Here is a 25,953-nt window from a genome sequence, read left to right as displayed (position 1 = left end):
GGGGCTATGGGAATGTAGAGTGAAACCCCCTACAAAAGAGAACTGCTGTCTCCATTAATACTTTTTAATGATTAAAAATGTTATCTAAGCCTCCTGACACCCAGACTGCCATCAGCTCGCTGGATGACCTTGATTGACTAGAGCAGAGGTAGGCAAACTACGGTCCACGGGACCCTCCTGCCTGGCCCCTGAGCTCCTGGCCCAGGAGGCTAGCCCCCAGCCCCTCCCCCACAGCCTCAGCGTGCCACGCCGCTGGTGCAATGCTCTGGGCAGCCAGGCAGCGCAGTTGCCTGACCCGGTACTCTGGGTGGCACGGCTGTAGCATCGCCAGCCACCAGTGCTCCAGGCAGCACGGTAAGGGGGCAGGGAGCAGTGGGGGTTGGATAGAGGGCAGGGGAGTTGGGGGGTGGATAGGGGTTGGGTTGGTCAGAGGCCAGGGATCAGTGGGGTTGGATGGGGCAGGGGTCCTGTGGGGCAAGTCAGCAATTGGGGGGGGTTGGATGGGGTAGGGGTCCCAGGGCGCAAGTCAGGAATTGGGGGTGGGAGGGTTGGATGGGGCAGTCAGGGGTGCGGGGTCTGGGGGTAGTCAGGGGACAAGGGAGCAGGGGATGGTGGATGCGGTAGGAGTCCTGCGGGGGCCATCAGGGGACGAGGGGGTTGGATGGGTCCATCAGGGGCCGAGAAGCAGTGGGGTCGGATAGGAGGCGGAGGCTAGGCCACGCCTGGCTGTTTGGGGAGACACAGTCTCCCCTAACCAGCCCTCCATACAATGCTGGAAACCTGATGTGGCCTTCAGGCCAAAAAGTTTGCCTGCCCCTGGCCTCGAGTAAGAGCCCAGGAGTCCTGACCACCCCCCAACTCCCCCTCCCTGCGTAAGTGACTGTCTTGATTACAATAAAAAGAAAAGGAGGACTTGTGGCACCTTAGAGACTAACAAATTTATTTGGGCATAAGCTTTTGTGGGCTAAAACCCACTTCACTGGATGCATGCAGTGGAAAATACAGTAGGAAGATACATTTTACTTTATAACATACATAGAGAACATGAGAAAATAGGTGTTGCTGTACCAACTCTAATGAGACTAATCAATTAAGGTGGGCTATTATAAGCAGGAGAAAAAAACTTTTGTAGTGATAATCGGGATGGCCCATTTATCACTACAAAACTTTTTTTTTCTTCTACTGATAATAGCCCACCTTAACTGATTAGTCTCATTAGAGTTGGTATGGCAACACACACAGAGAATATGAAAACATGGATGTGTATAGATTTTGTCTTCCTACTGTACTTTCCACTGCATGCATCTGATGAAGTGGGTTTTAGCTCACGAAAGCTTATGCCCAAATAAATTTGTTAGTCTCTAAGGTGTCATAAGTACCTCTCGTTCTTTTTGCTGATATAGACTAACACGGCTACCACTCTGAAACTTGATTACAATAGTAGCCTGGCAATGGGGGATTTCTTCTGCCACTGTGAAAAACAAATGGGGACGTCTTGCTCCATTTCACTTTACGCTAGCAAGGCTTTAAATGTTGGAGATAAAGATTTCACTCAGACTTGTTTCCATTCTCTTCGCAAGACTGTTCTGTTCTGCTGCATTGTAGTAAGAATGTACCAACCCATTTCTCTCCAATAATCTTGTTTCACTGATTTTAAATTTGGAAGTCTGACATAAAGCACTCCCCCCCCCCCTTTTTTTTTTTTTTTAACACTAATATCTATACCATTGATAAATCCTCCCTTTAGGTCCGATTGGATAAGCTGCTCAGCACTGTGGAATGTTGTTGTGCATCACGACTGCCACACCTCACTCCAGAGGTGGCTGCATTTCAGTGGTGGATTAATTTCCCTGTGAGCTGTGGGGCTTAATTTTGCAACTAGCATAAAGCAGCACAACACCATCGAAGTCAGTGGAATTGTGCTCACTCTAGTGGCGAATTTGGTCTCCCAATATGTAAAGTGTCTTGAGACACCCTTGGATGGAAAGTGCCATATGAATCTACAGGGGCACTATTATTACATACTAATTTTTTTACAGCCCTGCTGCTGGGAAAATTCCTGTTTCAGTCAGGCTTTAATAGCATATAGTTAATTACATTTAATTAGAGCAGTGGGAATGGGATGAGTATGACACATGTCTGCATCACAAATGAAAAGTGTGATTGCTCCAGACAAGGCGGGGGAGTGGATGAAGTTTTCGAGTAAGTGCTGGATTAATTTAAAACTATGGGCAGATTACCATTAAAAGGGAAGTGGTTTCTGCAGATCCATGGTTTTCAACCTGTGGTCCTCGGACCCCTGAGGTCTGCAGACTATGCCTAAGATTTTTCCAAAGGGGTCCGCACCTCCATTCAAAATCTTTTAGGGGTCTGCAAATGAAAAAAGATCTAGAAACTGAGTCTGCCGAACATTTTCGTGGAAATCTTGGTGTCAACCGCTGCCCACTTCAGGGCTTTCCTACGCAAGACACTTGCACAGGGTTTACTGCAGGAGTGAACTGGCGCAAAAGACTGTGCGTATGGTCTTATTTTGGTTTTAAATCCAGCTTTCTTGTGTTAGGAAGAGCCTTGGGCTATCCGTGTCCTCACAGGGATTTGCACTGCTGGAATTAAATTGGTGCAGGTTTGTAGAGGGGTGAAGCCTCATTGCCTGCCGGTGCATAGCACCTTCCATCAGAGCATCACTAGCACTCTGCGAACCTTGGTCCTCCCAACACCCGTATGAGGCAGAGGAGTATCACTATCCCCATTTTACAGTTGCGGAAACTGAGGGACAAGGCCGTGAGCTGACTTGTCCAAGATTGCACCTCATGCAGGGGTCCTGACTCTAGCTGCAGTGGGAATTGCCCTGTCTTCCTTAAATCCTCTCCCAAAGTCCTGTGCATTCCCTCCCTCCTGCCTTTCCGCGGAAGAAGCTGCAGCCTCAGCAAAGCTAAATCTCTCCCCTTAAGCTGGGGCTGCCCCTGCTCCCCGCTTTCCTGAGGAGGCTTCAGTGGAAAGGTTGCTGAATGGTGCCTGATTATAACTGCTATGTCACAAGTGTCTACCTTTGGCAGAGGCTTCCCTGAGGCAGCCTTTCCTGAGAGCTGCAGGGCCAAAAATAGATTGGGGCGGGGGTTCAGAGCTTTCATCCTGCAGTGAGGCCGGGCTGTCTGGCGCTTAACTCCCAGTGGGGCCAAGACGAGAGCTGAAGCCACGGTGCTGTGCCTTTGATCACTCGTGGCTTGCTTGGCTCCTCTGAGGAGAGTGGAGGCGACTGTATATTGAGTGTCTTTACTGCCATCCTCTTGTAAGACAATGGAATTGGCTCTTATTCTCCAGTAGGTGCGGGCAAGGGAGCCTGGTGATTTGCATGCGCCCACCCCGGGAAGTGTCTGTCTGTAGGACAGCATGGAGGGCTCCATAGAGTGGCTGGGACTGCACTGGCTTGGGGGGGCGGGTTTGCTCCTACTGGCACGCATCTCTCAAAAGGGCAGCGTTCACTGGGGCAGGATAGGCAGAGGGGAAAATGGCGGCCGTTCCCGTGAAAGGTGAGAACATCACCACCACCCCAAACAAGCAGCGTGTAACCCTGGAGGCAGCGTTCTGTGGGCATTCCAGCCAGGAATAGAACCCAGGAATCCTGGCTCCCGTTCCTTGCTCTGCCCTTGCCGAGAGCAGGAAATAGTGCTGGCTTTTCGCTGAAGTTAGTGGATGAGTCCTTCGTGCCCAGAACTTAACGCTTTCAAAGATGGGTAGCTGGTTGTGGTCTACCCCAGGTGCTAACCCCTCTCTACGACGGGCACTAAGCAGTGTTTAAGTCCTAATTGCTAACGCTTGTTAGAAGGAAAACCACCTTTTCTTAGGCCCTGTCTTTACAGCCAGGAAATGTTGGTTATCTCGCTATAAAAACACGCATGCTAGTTAGCTTGCTGTAAAATGCTAGGGGAGGCAAGATACAGAAGTTTTTACCACAATGTAGCCAGGTGAGGTCAATGCTATCCCCTGCACCCGTGGTTGAGTCACCTGGCTGCATCGCAGTTAAAAACTAACGGACTTGTCACCACTAGGGTTACGTCTACAGGACGGAGATTACCCTGGCATAGCTAGGTGGCTGTAGCTATACCAGCATAGCCCCCTGGTGTAGACGCAGCCTGCAGCAACGGAAGGGGGGTTTTCAGTCGCTGTGGTAACACCACCCGACTTACGGAAAACTACCCTGTCCTAGCTAGTTACCCAAACACCTTTTGGGGCAGTGAAGATGTAGCCATATGTGTTTACACAAGGCCTCTAGCTCTCTGCCCTTTGGGACGATACAGTTAACATGGGCGTGCCTCAGTTTCTCCATGGGATGACGCATTACTTTCACTAGAGTTTGTGAAGTTTAATGATCCAAGGGCTTTGGTTCTCTGCAGGAAAAGGAGCTGCGCGTGTGAAGTGTATTAATGCTGCATTAAAAATAGCATTCATACATCCAGCTCTCTGCTAACAAGCCCAGACCACCTTATTCCCAGTGCGTCCACTGCTCAGCCCCAGCCTCTGGGCCATTCACATTCTTTCCTAGGGGAAATAAAGTGGGGAAAGTGCTATGCCTGGGATTGCATTCCCCTTAGTGCTACCCATGAAACTCTGCAGCCCGCGAGGGAAATGATTGATTGCAGCGCCATGCTCCTTTTTGCGCACATCCACCCCAACCCATTGCAGCTGCCAGGTAGCACAGAATGAGAATCTGGGGAGCTCAGATACTCTGATACGAGGCTGTGGAACAGTGGCACCTGTTTACTCAGCAGATCTGCTTTGGAGCCAGACTTGCTGAGCTCAAGGATAAAAATATTTGTTAGTCCTGCCGAGCTAGCTGGAGGCTGTTCCCACCTGTACATCCTCAACAGTGCTGTGAGGTTCCAAGCGGGGCTTCCATAGGTGGTGGTGCCATTCAAAAATCATAAGTCAGGTTTTTTAAAAAAAAAAGAGAGAAATCCTGATTTTTTTTTTTTTTTTTTAAAACAAAAAAACAAAGTTTGGGTTCTTTTTCTTTGCTTCCTGGCTGTGTGGGGTGGTTTTTGTTTTTGTTTTCTGAGGAAAGCTGAAATTTCAACATCCAGCTCCAGAAGCTGGGGCTTGGAGGAAATCACCAAATACGGTATTGTGAGACTCACCATAAAATCACGAGAGTTGGCAACACTGCGGGGACACTCAGGGAATAATCTGAAGGTGATAGGGCTGCCCCACTGTTTCTAGAGAGGCAATCTCTTGCCTCTAAGACCTTTACAGTGGTGCAGCTGTGCCCCTGTAAGGTCTCCTGGGTAACCACTCTGCACTGACCAACAAAAGCGCTGGTGTAGCTATGGCCTACGCAAGCTTGCATGGAAATTTATAAAGTGACTGAGCCCTAAACCTGCCGGGCAGAGTTTCTGGGGATAGTAGCAGATGTCACAAGCCGAGTGATTCTAACCATCCAGGAAAGGGGAATTATTGCCCTGAAACAGGACTGAGAGGCTGCACGGTTGCTTTCCTGGCATGGAATTTATAGAAGAAATAAGGGAAACAGCTAGACAAAGTCATTTTTACAAGGCTCTGGAAGTGTGTGTGTGTGATCTCACCTGCAGCCACTCTCAAAGCTTCAGCTGCGCTCAGAGTTTTGAAGCCATCTCATAAAGACGCAGCACAATCTCTGGATAAAATCCTGGTTGCCCAGCTGTTTCTGAAGGCCTTCAGCCTCTGTTACAGGTGTTGATGCAGAAGAAGGGCAGAACCCAGCTCTTAGGTTCCAGGTTGGGTCTGTGGCACTAGGGGGGGAAAAACTATATTTGGAGGGGGGAGGTGAGTTCTCTGGCCTGTGTTACAGAGGAGGTCAGACTGGATGATCACAAGGGCCCTTTCGGGCTGGGGAGTCTGTGAATCTACTTGCAAGCAGGGCACATTTGAGCTGGAGTAGCTGGAATCTAAAGATATGTGAGCTTTAGTCTCCTCTCTGAGTAACTGCTTTAAACTTTTTTGGGGGGGCGGGGGCGATGAATGGGACAGCTGTGTTGAGTATCTTGCTGCTGGCAACGGCTGATACATAGTTCTTTGCAGGAATGGACTCATTCCTCGCTTTTTCTCCCCATGTGCTTCCCATACACACATGAGCAACTCCTAATGAAGCACGAAGCCTGATGACACATTTAATGTTAAATTCTGCCTTCGGCCAAAAGCATGCACTTCAGCGGATGTTGCATGGGTGTAACTGAGAGCCTTTAGCTGACTGTTTCTGTGAAAGCGATCATTGGTCACTAATCTCTTCATTATTCTTTGGCTCTTGCATTCCGTGTCTGTCATTGGAGCGTAACAAAGTTATTCAGAGGCCAAATTCTGCAATCCCAACGGGGTGCTCTCGTCTTACAGACGTCGTGGGGAATGGCACTGTGGCAATACGGAAGTAGGATTTCGAGAGATGGTTGAAATTTCTTGATCAAAACAACTTTTTGTTGATAGAAAAATAGCTTTACAGACTATAAAAAAAATTTTTTGGTGAATTTTTTTATTGTAGGATTTTTTTAAAGGTATGTTGGGGGGGAAAAAACCTATTTTCCCCCCTCCCCCCATTTTCAGTGAAAAAACATTTCATGTTTTGAGTTTCATTTTCAGTTTTAAAAGATTGGTTTTCAAACACACACCGATCTCTTTTTCACAACCCGTTCTCTTTCAGCATCCGGTTTTAGTTGAATAAACATTTTTGTGAGCAGTTTTGAAAAATATTAAAATTTTTCCTGTGGCGTTTTGTTTCAACCAATGGTAACTGAGTGTGTAAAGCTAATCTGTGAGACGGTGGCAATTCTGGGAATAGAACCTGGTATTTCTACTTGCACGGCCTTGCTCTGTCTGCTAGATACACTTCCATAAACAAAACAAGCCTTTTGTGCTTAACGGTGCTGGTGAAGTTCAGATGCCTAGAGCATGTTGAGGGATCCATTCACAAGCACGCTCTCCGTAAACTTACTCATCACCAGATTGAGGTGAAACTGGTTTGTGGGTTTTCTTTCACAGTCAAAAACGCTAATCGCTTCCTGTTCAGTCCTTTCACAACTCTGCTTTAGAGATGAGGTGTGTCAGTCTGGTGCTCTGGCATTGCTCTGAGTGAAGCGCAGCCAGGCCTCTGGTCCAGTGTGGTTCCCTGCTCAGGGCACGCTTTCACTAGAGCGAGAAGCCTGCTTAGCTTTGGCGCTTCCTGGGTCCACCTCCAGAGCATGCAGCACCCCTGTTCACACCGTGGGCTCCCATCTACCTGGATGGGACGCCTTGGGAAGCCTTGCATGTCCCCAAAGAGCCATGCACCCCAACTTTGCAGTTAGCAGACTCTTAGCCAGCTTTGTAAAACAGTAGGTTTATTAGTCGAGAGGAACCCAGCGTAGAACAGATAGTGTTCGCACAGAAATCAGGAACTTTTAGGAAAGTCCATCTTCAAGGAGGGGGGCATCCAGAGCTCAGGGCCCTGGGGTGGGGCCTGAGTCCCAAACCAGCAGACTGACTCACTTCCAGCTGCCTGGCCTCAGTTACACCCCCCCCCCCCCCCCGGGCCCTGTTGTGCGTCCATCCTTTTGTCTCTTTCCTTTCGCTTTGTTCTCCAACACTTCTGGCTGCTTCTTGCAGAGGAGGGGGCCTGGCCATTAGTCGCCGGGCTACAGTGTAAAAAGAATCAGGAGTACTTGTGGCACCTTAGAGACTAACAAATTTATTTGGGCATCAGAGTATCTGCCATTCTCTGGCCACAGTCGGCAGTCACACCTGCCCTCTAGGGGTCTCTGCAACAATCACGCACCCTTATCCCACCACCTAGATGCTGGAGTGATACATAGGGGAAACTGAGACACACGCACAGTATTCAGAGAAAACATTAAGAACATTCCCACTTCGTCACGGTAGGTCAGCACAGTTCTCTGGGATTATATTGCCTTTAAAGGAAAAAGAACAAATAAGGTGACAATAAGTAATGTCAAGTATCAGGGGGCAGCCGTGTTCATCTGTATCCACAAAAGCAACTAGGAGCCTGGTGGCACCTTAAAGACTAACAGATTTATTTGGGCATAAGCTTTCGTGGGTAAAACACCACTTGCATCTGAAGAAGTGGCGTTTTACCCACGAAAGCTTATGCCCAAATAAATCTGTTAGTCTTTAAGGTGCCGCCGGACTCCGAGTTGTTAGTAAGTACTTGAGAGGTTTGAGAACCACCTATAATGCAGCGGTGGCTGTACTGTGGCTTGCGAGCCGCATGCAGCTCTTGTACAGTTAAAGTGCAGCTCCCAGAGCCCCCCCTGCTTGCCCCCCACCCATTCTCCACCTTACAAGACTGGGCAGGGGCAGTGTGGGGCTTCTGCCCGGTGGCAAGGTGGTGGCAGGACTAGGGGCTTTAGCCTAGCGGAGGGGGAAGGGGCATCAGGGCAGAAGGCCCACCCCCCGGCAGGCACCACCCCACAGGGCAGGTTGTGCTCTCAAACTGCTGAAGATTGTTGTATGCGGTTCGGAGGTCAGTAAATTTGGCTGCTCCTGCTATAATGTGTCTATTGAGGTCAACTTGGATTGGGCGGTTCTCACTTTCTTGACCTCGTTCCCTTTTCCCTTCCCAAAAGGACGGATGAGGAAAATCAAAGCGATCTATTGTAATATCGCCGCGATGCAGTCATATGCAGTAAAGTGCTTTCACTCTGCTTCAGGCACCAGTCCCTGAGTCGTACTGTGTAGCGGTGTGCTACTGCTTAGGTGGCAGATAAAGTCAGCCTTCTATTTAACTAGACTTGCCGTAACCTCATGCTGTTCAATCTCAGGAAGCGTGGCTTCAGGAAACACTCCGGGCTTCGTTTAAAGTCACACAAGCAGGATGCTTTAAATCTAGGCCTGACGCCTAAGTAGAGTGCATGATTCTAAGGAGTGGTAGGAGGGAAAACAGCACAATAAAGACAATGGATTTCAAGAAGGCAGACTTTAGCAAACTCAGGGAGCTGGTAGGAAAGATCCCATGGGAAGCAAGTCTAAGAGGAAAAACAGTTGGCAGTTTTTCAGAGACCTTATTAAGGGCACAAGAGCAAACTATCCCACCGCATACAAAAGATAGGAAGTATGGCAAGAGACCATCCTGGCTTAACAAGGAGATTTTTCAATGATCTGAAACTCAAGAGTCCATCAAAAAGTTAAAAGAAAAGGAGTGCTAGTGGCACCTTAGAGACTAGGCACTGCATTTAGCAGTATGGAGTGGAAATCTATAAATTAGTTAGTCTCTAAGGTGCCATTAGTACTCCTTTTCTTTTTGAGAATACAGACTAACACGGCTGCTACTCTGAAACCTGTCATTCAAAAAGTTGTAATTTGACCTAGTTTCCAAGGATGAATATAAACAAACATGTGTATGTAGGGACAAAATTAGAAAGGCCAAGGCACATACGAGATCAAACTAGCTAGAGACATAAAGGGTAACAAGACAACGTTCTATAAATATGTTAGAAAGGAAGACCGAGGACAGGGTGGACCCATTACTAAGGGCCGGGGGGGAACAATAACAAAGTATTGGAAATGGCAGAAATGTTAAATGACTCTCTTTTTGTTTCAGTTTCAGTTTAAAAAGGTTGGTAGTGCTTGGAAGTCCAAGCACTGTGAACGCCAGTGATAACGAGGTAGGATCAGAGGCTAAAACAGGGCAAGAGCAAGTTAAAAATTACTTAGACAAGTTTAGATGTCTTCAAGTGACCAGGGCCTGACGAAATGCATCCTAGAATACTCAAGTTGCTGACTGAGGTGATATGAGCCATTAGCAATTGGCTTTGAAAAGTCATGAAAGATGGGAGAGATACCAGAGGACTAGAAAAGGAGAAATATAGGGCTCATCTATAGAAAGGGAAATAAGGGCAACCTGGGGGTTATTACAGACCAGTCAGCTTAACTTAAGTATGTGGAAAGATAGTTAAGCAATCAATCTGCAAACACCTGGAAGATAATAAGGTGATAAGTAACAGTCAGCATGGATTTGTCAAGAACAACTTTGTCAAGTGTCAAATCAACCTGATAGCTTTCTTTGACAGGGTAACAAGCCTTGTGGATGGGGGGAAGCAGTAGATGTGGTAATCTTGACTTTACTAAAGCTTTTGATACTGTCTCATGATCTTCTCATAAACAAGCTAGGGAAATGCAACCTAGATGGAGCTACTATAAGGTGGGTGCAAAACTGGTTGGAAAACTGTTCCCAGAGAATAGTTATCAGTGGTTCACAGTCATGCTAAAAGCACATATTGAGTGCGGTCCCACAGGGATTGGTTCTGGTTCTGTTCAATATCTTCATCAATGATTTAGATAATGGCATAGAGAGTACACTTATAAAGTTTGCGACAATACCAAGCTGGGAGGGGTTGCAAGTGCTTTGGAGGGTAGGATTATAATTCAAAATGATCTGGACAAACTGGAGAAACGGTCTGAAGTAAATCGGATGAAATTCAATAAGGACAAATGCAAAGTGTTAGCTACGAAGTAGAGTAATCTATTGCACACTTACAAAATGGGAAATGACTGCCTAGGAAGGAGTACTGCAGAAAGGGATCTGGAGGTCATAATGGATCACAAGCCAAATAAGTCAACAGTGTAACACTGTTGCCCAAAAAGAAAAAAAGCCCATTCTAGGGTTTATTAGCAGGAGTGTTATAAGCATGACACGAGGGGTAATTCTTCCGCTCTACTCCGCACTGATTAGGCCTCAGCTGGAATATTGTGTCCAGTTCTGGGTGCCACATTTCAGGAAAGATGTGGATAAATTTGAGAGAGTCCAGAGAAGAGCACCAAAAATGATTAGGGGTCTAGAACACATGACCTGTGAGGGAACATTGAGAAAACTGGGTTTGTTTAGTCTGGAGAAGAGAAGACCGAGGAGGGACATAAATTTTCAAGTACATAAAAGGTTGTTACAAGGAGGAGGGAGAAATTGTTCTCCTTAACCTCTGAGGAAAGGACAAAAAGCAATGGGCTTAAATTGCAGGAAGGGAGGTTTAGGTTGGACATTAGGAAAAACTTCCTAACAACTGTCAGGGTGGTTAAGCACTGGAATAAATTACCCAGGGAGGTTGTGGAATCTCTGTCATTGGAGATTTTTAAGAGCAGGTTGGACAAACCCCTGTCAGGGACGGTCTAGATAATACTTAGTCCTGCCATGAGTGCAGGGAACTGGACTAGATGACCTCTCAAGGTCCCTTCCAGTCCTATGATTCTATGACAGACTAGATAAAATCCCTTGCTGGGGGTGTAATCTCATTGGAGCCAGTGTTATACCAAGGATGGATTTGGCCAGTATTTGCAATTCCCCTGATTGTGCCTAGCTGTGGCATATACAGCAAAGCAACTGAGACTGCCTTCTGTAGGCTGCATCTAAGGTAGTCAGACCTCTGAACCGGTCAAGTAGGTGCTTCCTGTGAACATCCTGGGACTCCTGCCTTGCCTCTAATCTAAAATCAATTGCTGAGGCTGAAAATACTTGTCTTGGGCAGTGTGGGCTGGAAACAACCCCAGGAGCCAAATTCTTCCACTAGATAAGGGCAGGCAACTCTCTCCGATTCCAAGTATGAATTGTCTCAACAGCACAATGGGGCCACGATTGCTATTGGCACTGCCGTGACACTAATAAAGTGCAAATCTGAGGGCAGACCGGGTAGGGGATCCCTGTTGGTTGTGCTGCCTGACTCCTGGGTTTCTCTAAATGGTACAAGTCGACCTCCCCATCTGTGCTTCTTGCCTACCAATCTGACCTCCATTCCCCTTGCTTAGTTTTGCCAGAGCTAAGAACTCCGCTCCAGATTCCTGGAGCAGCTGAATGCCAGTCAAACCATTCTTCTGTGAGGTGGGCTTACGAGACCATCAGAATAGGTCTCATGCAGCCGAAGCCAAACTGGACACCCGGCCTCTAAGGGTTGGAGGGTGTCCTTGCATTAGCTGGTGCCACCTAGTTTTCTGTGCCAACAATCCCCTCTTGTCTGAGTCTCTAGCCTCTGCCAAGCCTGCCTGCAAATTCAGAACGGTTGAGGAGTAAACACCTGATGAGCAGAATTTCTGGGGACAGTAGCAGAGGCTGAGCTAATGCTCTAAAGCGAGAGGTCGAAAGCCACGTGACTCTAACCATCCAGGAAAGTGCAGTTACTGTTCTGAGATGGGACTGAGAGGCAGCACCGTCACTTTCCTGGGGTGAAACTTAGAGGTGAAATAAGGGAAATGGCTCTCCTTCGGGCATCTTTCCAAGGCGCTGGAAGTGTATGACCTCGCTAGCGGCCAATCACAGCGCTTCAGCTGCGCTCAGCATTCTGAAGCAAACCTCGTCAAGATGCAGTGAAATCTTGGCCCTGTTGAAGTCAATGGCAAAACTCACATTGACTTTGCGTGGAGCCAGGATTTCACCCTGTATTTCTAGCCTATGTTGTCCACTTGCAATGATGCCAACTGGCTTCTGTCCCCTGCTTGTGCCTACTTTGCCCCTGGCTCCAGTCCTAAAATCCCAGTGCTGCTCCAGAGCACTCTCTAAAGCAACACGCAGGCCCAGGATGCACTGCTAGCAATGAAATAATGCCTTGTAATGTAGCATTTGACAGATGGATTCACCAACAACCGAATCAATCATACTAAACAAGTGCAGGTCTCTGGGCATTTAATTGCGGGCTCTGTAGACACAATTAACGTCTAATGCATCATCCTTTAAAATCGTTCTAAGGCCAGGCTCGCTTTAACTGCATCAAGTTCCTTGCACATCAGTCAGTGTGGAAGTCCTTGCTGGCGGCTTTGGAAACTAGACGTGAGGCTTAGTACATGGCTTTCTAAAGCAGCCTCTCCCTGCAGGAGACTTTGTCGGAGAAATTTCTGGACTGGCAAGGAAAACCAGGCATCTGCCCGTCAAACCAAACAGCTTTCCTCTGTGTCATGTCTCTCTTCTTCCCTGCCCATTTTGATGTGGGAGGTTTTCTGTTATACAAGGCCTGATAGGAATGGGGAACTGTAACTACCCAGATATGTCAGAAAAGAGAGGTAGCCTTTAAATATAGGACCAATCTGTAAATCTAGCACTGCTGCTGTAAGTGGGCACAGATCCACTGAGGCTGATAGTTGTGGCCACTGGTGATTTTCCAACTTAGGTTCCAGGGCAGCTGTACATCACCAGCAACCCTTCCAGACTCTGCTGCGTGGCACAGACCCAAAGGCAAGGGGACGTGCGCTGTCGGAGGAAGCCTGTGTGGTTGTGGGTTTCTTTCCTTTAACTAACCGCAGGTTTCTAAGTCTTCTTGTTGGCTCCCTGTAATTTGCAGGGATCAGCAGGCTTCTGTGTGCTGGAGGCAAATCCAGGTTTGTAATGGGGGTGCCAAGGCGCATCCGTCCTGCTGGATACTGAACTAGCCACGGAGGAAGGCTGACTCGCCAGTGACCCTCCTGTTCCTTGTCCCATCAGGTTCGTTCCGTGGCTCGTTGCAGTCGTCAGCCCTCAGGATGAAGAGGAACTTGGTCTGCTGGGCGCTCGTCGTCTTCCTCGCCGTGAGTACAATGTAACCCTGCGCTCGTTCTGGTCCGCACGGCCCGGGCCGGCTGCACCCCATCGAGCACAAGCGTGGGGCAAAGGTGTAAAGCTGTGGCTGCACGTGCACGGGTATCCCCCAGGCCGCGGAGAGCGGGGGCGAGGGGGCGAGTCGTTTGTAGCCGAGAGTCAGGCAGGCTGCGCGGGAGACAGCTCTTGTGTTGGACAGGGTGGGGCTGGGTGAAGAGGCAGAGAGAAAACTGGTGTTAGCGGATGGGTCGGGGGGCAGGGGGAGAAGAGGCTGGGGTAAGCCGACGGAGGAGACTAAAAACCCAGGCAATGGAGCAAGAGTGACGGTAAAACCAAGCTGAAGCGTGCCTCAGCGCCCCACACAGTGTCACACGCTCTGCCGTCTGCTTTCCCAGCCTGAAGCCACCCGGACAGGCCCCTGCCACCACACAGAGCCCTGCTGAAGTCAACTGGGCTGTACGCAGGCACCCGAGGCCACCCACGCCGATCTGACAGCAGGCTCTGGGCTTCTGACTGTATGATCTCAGGGCAGGGAGCTCTTCTTTACCCAGAGTTCTCCTCCTCTTCGCCACCTTCCAGCCTCTGGGCTGCCTCTGGGCAACCTAGCCACATGGTCTTTTTCAGCAGTGTCCTAACTCTGTTTGCATCATACCAAGTCCCCCGGACCCACAGCTCCTGCCCCAGAGCCGAAGGGGTTGTGGTCACGCCCACCCGCTGCCCGTCGCCTCTCTTGGAGGCACGCGACGCCACGGTTCCCTTATCGATACTCTTGTGGTAGCGTGATTATAAATGAGTGTTTGATGCTTATCGCGTGACTGCTCTGACAAGGCTGGTTCCGAAGCGATTGCATGGACGCCCTGCGTGAGTGGAGACCTCCCTGCCCTGGCTGTGAAGCTACTTCGGAGACCCTCTGCTAAGAGCGATTGGTTGGGGTCTAGCAGCCTTCTGTAATAGGCCTTCAGCCTCCCTCATGCCCTCCCCAATCCCAGCCTCCTCTTACTGAATAGTGGACATTGCTAGAAAAGGTCACACTGGAGCATCTGAGGGCTGAGACTTTTACCTCTGGCTGCAGAAAAGCAGCAGGAGTGTGGGGGGACGGGACGCAGGAGAAACGAGGCTAAAATAGTCTGCTCTGGCTGCCCCTGGAGACTGCCCAAAATAAGACTCTGCCTCTTGCTTCCTTATGGTGAAGGCTGGCAGGGCTGGGAAGGAGGCTTGTGCGAGGCCAGCGGTGCTGAGGGAGAATTGCATGGATCCCCTGGCAGTGTGGGTTTTTTAAGGCATGCTGCAGGACAGGAAGGCCTGGAAAGGAGAGAGATGAGAGAAGCAGCCCCCTGCAGCATGGTTACGGGGAGTGTGCGTGGAGTCCCCTGTAACCACCTCCTCAACCCCCGTGCCCAATTTGCTGCCTGGGCACAGGAGCTGGCGGGGTTCGGTCTGGACTAGGGGGGCTGGAGCTGGATGACCCTGGGGAGGAGGCAATGCCGAGGCGCGTGCGTGAGGCTGGGGTGGGAGAGGAGGCAATGCCGAGGAGCGTGCATGTGGCAGCTGCTGGTGCGAGGGGGGCCCCTCCTTGTCTGGCTATCGCAGCCTGTCTGGTTGCTGCGGGAGCCGTGCTGTGGGAGGGCGCTGTGCTCACGCTGATGGGCCGGAAGGAGGGCGGCTGTGATGTGGGGGGGGATGTTTTGGTTGTGAGGGAAATAACAGGCATTCTATGTCAGAAGTCAAAGGGTTAATCCCCCTCTCTCCCCCCGCAAACACACCCTCCCCCCTGCCTTGCTGCTTTAAATACACAACAGGGGAGGCCTGGAAAAGCAGGGAGCTGCCATCCTGGGCACCAGCAGGCTGGGCACCAGAAGACTGTGCTCCCAGGTCTGTCCTGGCCCGAGAGCCCTTCTCCCTGAGCTCATCTCCCCATCCATTAGAGACGCAGAGGCAGAGCTGGGCATCGGGTTTGCTGCAATATCTAGAAATCGATGTGGCGGCTCCAACTCGATCCCTTTAAAAGCTGTGGACGCAGGGTCCCATTGGCCGGCCTCTCCACTCAGACTCATCTGCCCTGCGGAGCTGCTGAGGGGCGGGAGGGGGTGACCATGACCCTGGTTATGGCTGGCCTGCTGCCCCAAGGAGAATCCTGTGGGGGCAGTGGAAGTGCCGAGGGGAATTCCTGACTGCCCTGTGCCCCTTGCCTGTCCCTGGTTACCCTTGGCTGGGAAGGGTTGGCCTTGGGCAAATGCAAAGCGTTAGGTCAGAGCTGAGCTGCGCTGGCTGATAAGTAGCTGGTCCTGGCTGTTGTGGTAAGAGAACAGGTTCCCCAAATCTGCCCTGCTGGTGGGGATGGTTTCGTGGCTTGCTGCTCCGTGTCCTCCGGTGCTGGGACGTGTTGCAGACAGCAGAGCCCAGGGTGCTCCCTTGAAAACAGATGCGGTTCCCCGTCTCACTGCTGCAACGTGCTATTCCCATCCTCCGTTACGCTGCCGGAGGAGGCAGCATCCAGAGGATTAAAACAGGGATCAGGGCTAGGGTTTGGGTTTCAGAGGTGTGATTTCCTCAGCCCAGATAGTAGCCGTTCTATAAAATCACCTGACCTCTGCTCAGACCAGGCCAGTAGGGCCCACCCAGCTTTGGAACCAACCCAAGAACAGGGGTTCAGATGAGAGGATCTGGGCTTGCCCCATTCTTTCCTCCCTTGGCTACACTAACCTGGCTCTCCGCAAGGCCTTCCTGGTGAGGATCTCAAAGCACTTTGCAAACTGACAAAATTAGTTGTTACCCAATGACTCCCTGGCTGCTTCATGAGCTGCTGGGTGGAGACAGGGGCTGTGGTTTTGACCTTTTATAGCTTAGTACCCAAGATGCGCGAGAGACCATTTCTCTTGCCCGTGCAGCTGTGATCAATACAGTATGCTCCAGTTGGAGCACCTATATAAGGGAGTTGCTGGCAAGGCATCCTCCTTGCAGCCTTCTGAGTTCTGAAATTCACTCCGTATCTTTGGTGTTCCAGAGCCCATACTTAAAGGGGCATTACAATTTTTTTTTTAATTGGCTTTACATCCTTTTTGGCTTCTTTATGCAGGATAAAAAAGGCCTGACAGTCTGCATAGTTTTCTTCCCCCTACTTGTTTAATATATTTTTAACCAAAAACACCTTATCTAGTTTGGTTGGAGGATCTCTTGGAGGTTTATGGAATGTCTGTGAACACTTAGAACACCCATTCTTTTAATTAAGGTGCATTTTTAACAAAGACTTCTTTTCTCCAAAGATTCTGCTAGTCATTTGGAATTCAGTAGGTGTAACCAACAGCACATTTACCATCGTCGTGACTAAAACGCCCTTCGCTTTCAGTCTCGTGAGATGTTAGCACTGAATTAGTTTTTCCCACTTGCCATAGTTTTCTAGAGTAGAGAAGACCTGAATTTCCTGTTTTGCTTTTGTTTTAAACAAAGAAACACAGGCAAAGAAACTGAATGGAAATCCTTTCAGGCCACCTTCAGAGATTTGTAAAGAAGCCAAAAAGGGCTTCAAAGCCAATTTTGTTCTGTTCTGCATTACCTTTAACTCTCTTTTCAGAGGTGTTTGGGTGCAAGCAAAGTTTAGGTGAGGGGACTGTTGAAAGGCTTAATAGATAATTTTACGGGTAGGTGGGGCAGTACTTTGTGAATGGTAAATTATGTGTACTGCATTAATTATTTAACAAATTTCTGATGATGTAAAGTGCCAATCATAGCTTCTGGACACTGAAGTAATAGGAATGCATCCGATGAAGTGAGCTGTAGCTCACGAAAGCTTATGCTCAAATAAATTTGTTAGTCTCTAAGGTGCCACAAGTCCTCCTTTTCTTTTTGCGAATACAGACTAACACAGCTGCTACTCTGAAAACTGTATAAACTGAAATAATTCTATAAAACACTTTATTAATAAAGACCTAGCTCATATGTAATGCTTTCCTTCAGCAGATCTCGAAACGCTTTACAGAGACCATCAGTATCATTATCACCCATTTTACAGATGGCGAAACTGAGGCATCAAGCAGCAAAGTGACTTGCCCAAGGTCATCCAGTAGTAGAGCCAGGAATAAAATCCAGATCTCCCTGAGCCCCAGACCTGTGCTCTATCCACTGGACCACACTGCCTCTCTGTAAAAGCCACGCCACTTCTTTAACTTGTGATCTGCCGGTTAGCCTGTGTATGATGCAACATGTGCATTCCCCAGTCTTTTTACTGTAAAGTCTTATGACATTTTATTTATACACTCCCAGTTTCTATTTAGAACTCTTCTTCATGGGACTGGACTCTTTCTGTGTGTGTGTGTGTGTGTGTGTGTAATACACTCATAACTCAACTTTGTTTAGCCTCTCCCAGTTCATACAGGCTTCGTCATTTCAGCTCTGTTGTGCACTGAGGCCCCACTTTGAGATCAGAGATAGAACCTCGTTCCTAGCTTGTTAGAGTGTGGATACATCACAGGTGAAACATTCAGCCTTCAAAGAGCGTGGAGCTCACCAACATTTTTTCATCCATTTTTTTCCCAATGAAAAAAGACTTTTTTGGAAGAAAACCAAAACTTTTGAGAGGTTTCATTGTTTTCCTCAAACACTGTCATGCAATCCTTTGACACCTCCTCTCTCTCCCACTCCCCTCCCACCCCGAAACAAAAGTTTCCCTTTTAACTCAGACATTTATTTCACTTCAGTTTGGGGGAATTCCTCCCTTTTCTTCCCTCCTTCCTTTTTCTTCAGTGGAAGAAAGGGGGCATGGAACAGGAGTGAGGGAAGGAAAAAAGGGGTGAAAGAAAGCCAAAGAAATGAACTGAAACAAATCTATGAATCCATTTTTGTTTGGTCAAAAAACTCCCTAGGAAAAAAGTCCATTTTGTTCAACATCTTTCCTGGGACATGGTCACCACTCGAGCGTGTTTGCGATGTGGGGTGAGGGCAATCTGGGAGGGCAGCCGTTTGCTGTCCCTTGTAGCTGTCCCCACCAAGCCTGCTATTGGCGGACACAGTGAGTGAGCAGCGGGCTCATGAATGGTGCCTGCCCTGGTGCCCTGTGCCCCTGCTGACGGTGCTGCCGACCAGAGAAGGCGCAGAGTTGCCAACGTGCGAGCTATTTGCCCAGGGACAACGCTCTCTGCCTACACCAGTGCTGCGGCTGGGCGTAGCGCTCCTGGCATTCAGGGGGCTGGATCTGCGGTAGTGGGGGAGAACACGGCTGGAGAACATGAAAGGAGCAGGTGACTAGGGCAGCCTCTTGGAGAAACGCAGGGCCAAGCAAATGCCCACGAGCACAGGCTAGGTGAGCGCTGTGTCCCAAGGCTCCCACCTGCTGATCCAGGTCTGGGCGGTGGTTTCCTATGTGACCAGCACCGTGCTCGGGCTCGGAAAGAGGCGCTGCCCCCGCTTTTGTGCCAGTAAATAGCCTAAAGCTCTCTTGTTTGTTTGTTTGTTTGTGCAGGGGTTGCCTGGCAGCGCTTTTATCTGGTACTGTGGCTGGGAGGGGGAGCAGGCAGGTGGAGGGATTATTCCTGCCTCGCCCCAGGGCTGTCAGGGACTCCAGCTGGCTCCAGCTCTTCTCCTCTCTGCTTCCCCAGAGGTGACTGTAGCTACCACATCCCACCTGCAAGGAGCGGGACAGGAGCCTGCCTAAGGATTAGCTTGTGGGAGGCAAGTAACCCTCACCCTGACTTGCTTGGCTCCCTACTCACAGGGTGACACATGCTGCTTATAACCTACCTCAACCAAAAGGCTTGGGTCTAATGAGCATTGCTTTGGCCCTTGGGCTCGGATGCAAGTCAGAATCGGAGCTGTCAGAGCAGCTGGGCCCTCCCTGTTCAGCTCTCGGGGCTGGAGGCTGCTGGGGTTAGTAAAGTTCCTCCTGGAACCCTACGACCCCGGCCACTATGCAGCAGAATCAGGCCCAGCTCTGGGGGCAGGGGGGAGCAAAGAGCCGATCCCAGCTCTGTGTGACGCCTGTGAAATCAGCCCTGGGTGTTACGTAGGCTGTATGCAGTGAAGTTGAAGCCATGTCATTCCCAGGATGTTTTGCTCCTGAGGGAATTCTGCACCTACAAATGATGCGCACAATATTTTAAAATTCTGCAAAATTTTATTTGTCAATGAATAAATGTGGCTCGAGCGTGGCAGAGGGGAGCACAGGCCACTGGTGGCAATGAGGTGGAAGATTACCCTGAAGCCTCTACCTCCCCCAGTGCAGGGACTCGGCAGTGAAGCTGCACCTGACCCTGACGCAGTGCAAGGGCCGGGCCTGCCCCAGAAACACTCTGGGGTCCTGCCCCTCTGCACCAGGTGTGGCTGGGCAGGTTCAGCCCAGCAGGATCCAAGTGTGGAGGGGCTTAGTGTGGGGGGATCCAGGTGTGGGGGGTGAGGTTTCTGTGTGGGGCAGTCTGGGTGTGGGCAACTCACTGGGAGATCTGGATGCATGGGGGATCGTTGTGGGGGGGATGCTGGGTGCAGGGGCAATGGGCCTCAGCATGGGGGGTCTGGGTGTGGGGAGATGGGGCTTGGTGCTGGGGGCTCATTGGAGGGGTCCAGGTGTAGGGGGTAGGGCTTGTCAGGGTGAGGGTTTGATGGGCCTACTCAATGGGGGAGCCTTAGCTGCTGCTGAGAGGACGCCGCATGCCGGGCTCCCTCTCTCCTCCGCCCCATGATTCCCCTATTCCCCTTTCTTCTCCATGCCCACTGCCTCTTCCCCCCCACCCCCGTCCTCCCTTACCTAGCCCCACCGTGGGCACACTCTGTTGCACAGAAAACAGGAAGGCTCCCAGCACGCAGAAGGGAGCACAACTGGCACTAGGACCCAGGAGGCAGCATCCAGCTGCAGAGTCAGCAGAGCTGAGACACAAACTCCTTCAGCTGGGCAGCTCTGCGCTTGTGGAAATGCGGGGGGCGGGGGGGGGAGTGGCACGTAGCCCCGTGTGCCCCCCCCCCCATGCCTTGCCTCTGGGGGGAGACGGCTCCCCAAGAACTTCACCCAGGGTCGTCTGCCCCTCCCCACCCCTTGCGTGGCTTCCCTTGGCTTCCCTGCCGTTTTCTGCGGGGAAGCACAGGAATTCTGCGGGGGGCGCAGTCACGCAGAACCCCCCCCCCCCCCCGGAGTAATGTTAGAGAGAGACGGTGGGTGGGGCTATGTCTTTTCATTGGACCAGCTTCTGTTATGTCTTTTCATTGGACCAGCTTCTGTTGTCCTGTTGTACAGCCTGAGGATCAGCTCTGTCTGGCTCGAGAGCTTGGTCTCTCTCACCGGCAGAAGTTGGTCAAATAAAAGAAATCCCCTCCCCGGCCTTGTCTCTCTGGGTGTTGCATGGTGCCGGTGCTGCCTGAGCACCCCTGGGGCGGCAGCCTGGCGGCGATCGAGGGTGATGGGGCTGTTGGGGGGTTTTGGCTGGCCCTTTCCCGTTATGAAAAGAAAGGGGACGAGATGAAGAAAAATCAGGACCCTGAGACTGGCAGTCCCCGGGGCTAATGGGGAGAAGCCAACGCTCCAGGTCAGCCCGATTGACCGGGCAGGCAGGCCAATGAGGGAGCCCAGGGCCCGTCGTCCGTGTGAGCTGGAGCTGCCTGAGGCAGAGTAGGGCCGGGCAGAGTTAAGGGGAGAGTAGCAGCAACCAAAGCCAGAGAAGCAGCCCACAAGGCAGAGCAGCCAGGAGCTGGGGCAGCGCAGACCAGCCACGCCAACAGGGAGCCAGGGCTGAGCTCCAGCAGGGGACTGCTGGGCCAGAGCCAGGACAGCAGCATTGTGAGCAGTTGGGGAGAGCGAAGGCGGCTCTGGGCAAAGGGCCCAGTGCAGGTAGATGTCACCAGACAAGAGGCCTTGCACGCTGGACTCTGAGTGGGAGCTGTGACCCGCAACGGGGAAAGGGGAGACCAGTACTCAGGAGAAGGGTCCCTGCTCCCTGGAGCTGAGGGCGCTTGACCACCACCAGATCTGGTGTCTGACCCGTGGTATCAGTACAGCACAGCCAGGGCCTGGGACCAGGGGTCGGCAATGTGTCCGTACACGGACATGAGTCCACGGTAAAAAATATTAGGTCCGTGAGGGGCGCTCACGGGTAGCTCCCTGTCCGTGCTGTTGCTGGCGGAGGCGCGGCCAGGTGCCTCTGAACGATGCCTTCGTCCCCCCCCTTCCCGAAGTGCTGACTCTGCGGTTCCCAGCCCATTGGCAGGGAACCGCGGCCAATGGGAGCTGCGGGGGTGGCACCTGCGGCCATGGCAGCATGCAGAACCACCTGGTCGTGCCTCCACGTAGGAGCTGGAGCGGAGACATGCCGCTGCTTCTGGGAGCTGCTTGAGATAAGCGCTGCACAGAGCGCACACGCACGCACATGCCCCACCCCCTTGCCCCAGCCATGATCCCTCTCCCACCCTCCGAAGCCCGGCCCAGCCCAGCCGGGAGCCTCCTCCTGCACCCCGAGCTGGAGTCCTTACACCGCCCCCCCCCCCGCCCGAACTCCAACCCTCTGCTCCATCCCAGAGCCCCCTCCCACACCTTGAACCCCTCATTTATGGTCCCACCTCGGAACCCGCAGCCTCAGCTCAGAGCCCCCTCCCGCTCCCCGCCAATGTCCGTCACTAAGTCCGGTATTTTTGTCAAGTGTCCGTCCCGCAACATGGTGATGCTGACCCCTGCCTGGGACATGTGAGGGGCTGGCTGTGAACTTCCCTTACATTGCCAGAGACAGCTGGTTGTGATGGTCCCTGTCCCCACAGGGCGGGGCCCCTGTTCCTCTGACCTTTTCCCCCTATCTTCTTACAGTTGCTGTTTAATAAATTGTAATTGGTTTGAACTTAATGTAGTGATCAGTGGGTCAGGGAAGTGGCCGGTGTGGAGAAAGTGCCTGGGAGTGGGGACACCCAAGCCCCTGTCCTAGATTGGGGATTGAGCCCCCCCCGAAATCGTGAGCCCAGGCTTGTCGGGGTTACAAGGATGCTGCCACATGGCAGGGAGGAAAGGGAGCCCTCAAGGTCAGACAGGCCTCTGGGTAAAGGGAGTGGGAGCGAGGACTCAGATCCTTTCGCTAGCCAATCCCAACCCGGGTAGTGCAGAGGCCAGGAAAGTGCCGCACAGGAGCGGGACCATTTCCCACCTTAGCTAAGGAAGCAGGTGGTGCCAGGCTGGCTCTTGTCTCCCAGTTGTGCTTCTGGGAAGGGGTTGGAGGCTGTGTATCTGGGGCACTGTTTGCGTTGCTTTTGCGAGCCTGCTGCAGGACAGTGTGCTACTGATCCCCGCCCCGGGGGTGGGGGTGGTGTTTGTTTTTTTTTTAAGGGGAGAGACTTGTCCCAATGGAATCCTGCCCAGGAGAGGCTGAGGGCTGAGCTGGCAGGCTGGAGCTGCTCAGATACTAGGGTGATGGGCCTGGCCAAGCCGGCTCTTCTGCAGCGTGGGGGCAGGTCCATCAGCCCCTCCGAATGCGCTGGGCTCACCTGCCTGCCCTGAAGGCGAAGCTGCTGCTCATGTTCTCTGTGGAGGTCACAGGCTTGGGGGCACCAGTCCTGCCTGGGTCCATGTCGTCCAGCTGACTGTCCTCCCCCTCCAGAAATTATTTGTGGCGAGTGAGATGCCCTGCAAGCGAGTCTGATGAAGCAGCCTGGGGCCCACGTCTGTACCTGGTGGGCATCAGGCTGCCCTGGAGTTGTAAACCACTCCCAAAGGGAAGCAGGGGGAGCTTCCTCTCTCGAGACCCTTCCTATAAGGGTGGGTGTCATGTAGGGGGAACCCCTGCCCAGCCTGGAGGTGGGAAAGGAACTAGCAATGACTTGCCTGGACTCTTCCCGCTCCAGCTGCTGCTAGCTCCTCCCGTCCTGGCGGGCAGAAAATGCTCCGGGAGACTCTCTGGATGAGGGCCTTGGGGGACCTCAGAGGACCCTGGTGACGGTGCCTCCTCCCAGTGCCCGGTGGGGCTCAGCTGTTCCGGTGCGAGGCTGGTCCCCACGGACTGTGAGCCCAGGGAGAAAGGGCAGGAGCGACAGCGCTCCCCGATTCCCATCAGTTGCTTCTCTCTTTTCAGCTGCTGAGCCGGCCCCGGGCCTGGGCGCTGGTGTGCGGGGAGCAGGAGTACTGGACCGTGGAGCGGGACTGTGCCCCCTGTGTGGAGTGTCCCCCTGGGGAGGAGCCCGATAGGGTAAGCCATTCTGCCTGCTACTTAGCAAGGGGCTGCTTGGCAGCAGCTTGAGCAGAAGTATTGCCCAGGGGTGGGATGGGGGTGTCTGTCCTCCCTGGCCCTTGGCGCAGTCAGGAAACGAATGGCTCCGCACATTGCCCTGGGAGGGCGGGGTGGGGGTGGGAGGTTAAAGCCCTTTCGCTGATTCAAACCCAGCTCAGTACAAACCAGGAGTCGGTGATGGGTGGCCTCTGTGCGGTGGGCCGCTGGTGGACTTCAGTCCCAGTTAGCACTGGTCGGCAGCCTGAGCAGAGAGGCTGTGGGTGGAACGGGCCATGGGGACTGAGCTCTCCCTGCAGCTCAGAGAGGAGGCCCGTTGGCGCAGAGAGGAGCTTGCCGCGCTGCGTCCCAGTGCCATAGGGACGGCCAGCGGTGCCAGCTCCTCTCCTGACTCCCTCTCCGTTTGCTCTCCTGTAGAAATGCGGCTCTGGGCAAGGCCTAGGTGTGACCTGTCGAGCCTGCCCTCCGGGCACCTTCTCAGCCAGCAACGGCACGGCACCCTGCTTGCCTCAGACCCCCTGTGAGGCCAGGAAGAGGGTACACACCAGCCCCGGGACAGCTGCAGCAGACAGCCAGTGTGGAGGCTGCATGCCAGGGTAACTTTGCTTTGTGGCTTGTCCTGGTGTGGGCAGTGCAGTGGCAGCTGGGGCTCTCTTTGGGGGGGAGGGGGGAGTCTGGCCCGTGCACAGAGCTGGGTGGCATCTGCAAAATGAGGGTCCCGATTCTTGCCAGCCTCCCAGCGGGTAATCATGTGTAAGGACTTCAAAGCGCTACATTGGACAGGGCCCAAATCCCACACGTTTTGTGGATCTGGCTCTGAGCCGTTGGTTCATTAGGGCCCTTCTGCAGGGTGTTATTACTAGAGCGAAGACCAGCTAGCAGGGCTGGTGTAGCCCTGTCGAGTGGGAACGCTTCCTGCTGCCCAGCAACCTCGATGCACCATGGAGAGCAAAAATCCAAGCTGCGGAGCAGGAAGGCGGTTGCCTGTGAGTGTTCTCGTGAGTCACTAGAAGGCAGTTGGCTCCTCCAAGCCGGTATCCTTCAGGCAAGAGGGAGGAGAGAAACTTCCCAGTTTAGTCACCTCTCTTGCTCTGGGCTACTGACTAGCTCCAGAGTGGGTGAGTCTGGCCAATGCAAACCCAGTGAGTCAACGGCAGTGGGTGAAAGAGATTTGGAGAAGGGGTGATGAGCATATATCTTCCTTTCCCTGTTGGGGGAAACTGTCTTGTGCTTTGCTCCGAAAATGCTCTCCAAGCACTGTATAAATGAGCGAGAGATGGCTTTGCCCCACCGCTGAAATGCAGCCACTTCTGGGGTGGAGCGTGGCAGATGCTTAGCAGTGCAGAGTAGGAAAGAAAGCGAATCGTTTGTGGAGTGCAGGGAACGTAATCTGCTTCCACTGTAGTCAGGCTTTGTCCGAGCTGGAATTGGCAGCAGCTGCCTCCGCCCACTGAGAATGCCTGTGAGCTGTTTAACTGCCAGCCATGGTCTCAATCTGCGTTCGGCCCTTTGCTAACCTCTCTTTGCTCTTGGCAGGTTTTACAGCCCTGAAGGAGAGACAGACCCAACAGCTGAATGCCTGCTGTGCTCCTCTGCTCCCAAAGGCGTGCCGGGCTGCCCAGGTTAGAGTAAACAGCGAGAGGGGAATGGACACCACAGCTGTCACACTCAAAGAACTTGTGTCCGGGGGCGGAAGGGTGGGGCTTCCCTGGTGGGGCATAGGAGTTTGTCAGGGCCAAAAGGGAGGACAGTCTCCTTTTGGGAGCCTCTGCTGCCCATTGAGACTGTCTCCATGCAGTTCAGGGAGACAGGATTCGAATCGCTACCTGCATGGCCAATCCTCTGCCTTGCCGGACCTGTGATCACCCAGGGCAGCCCTTCCGCTGCAGGCCGCGCAATCGCTGACCCAGCAGCTAAGTTCCCTCTAAGCTGCATGGCCGCCACAGGGGCCTGGAGAGGAGAGAGGTAGGGGGTGGGCGGGGAGCAAGTTGGGGCGTGGCAGCGGGGAGAGGCGCCTCTCCCCTGGCCCTAGCTCTGGAGCTGCGGCGGCGGGGAGAGGCGCTGCAGCTCCGGCCTCACCCTAGCTCCCAAATCCCTCATCCCTGGCCTCACCCCAACCCTCTGCCCCAGCCCTGAGCCCCATCCCGCACCCCAAGCCCCTCAGCCCCACCCCCGCCACACATCACCTCCATATTGGTGCACGTAACAAATTTAATTCCGCACATGGATGTAAAAAGTCAGAGGGAACATTGGCCCAGCAGGCGC

General features: G+C 52.3%; 1 protein-coding gene across 1 annotated transcript in view; it reads left to right on the top strand.

The window, feature by feature from the left end:
• Positions 1 to 25,953, top strand: part of RELT (RELT TNF receptor) — an 82,717-nt gene that overhangs the window by 29,279 nt on the left and 27,485 nt on the right. The window contains exons 2-5 of the mRNA XM_037881039.2: positions 13,418 to 13,500; positions 23,536 to 23,649; positions 24,106 to 24,284; positions 25,225 to 25,310. Coding sequence (XP_037736967.1) covers positions 13,456 to 13,500; positions 23,536 to 23,649; positions 24,106 to 24,284; positions 25,225 to 25,310 — 424 coding nt within the window. The 5' untranslated portion in view covers positions 13,418 to 13,455. The remainder of the gene's footprint in view (positions 1 to 13,417; positions 13,501 to 23,535; positions 23,650 to 24,105; positions 24,285 to 25,224; positions 25,311 to 25,953) is intronic.

The sequence above is a fragment of the Chelonia mydas genome, chromosome 1, assembly GCF_015237465.2.
Source record: "Chelonia mydas isolate rCheMyd1 chromosome 1, rCheMyd1.pri.v2, whole genome shotgun sequence".
Classification (NCBI taxonomy): Eukaryota; Metazoa; Chordata; order Testudines; family Cheloniidae; genus Chelonia; species Chelonia mydas.
This window is presented reverse-complemented; position numbering and strand designations above follow the sequence as displayed.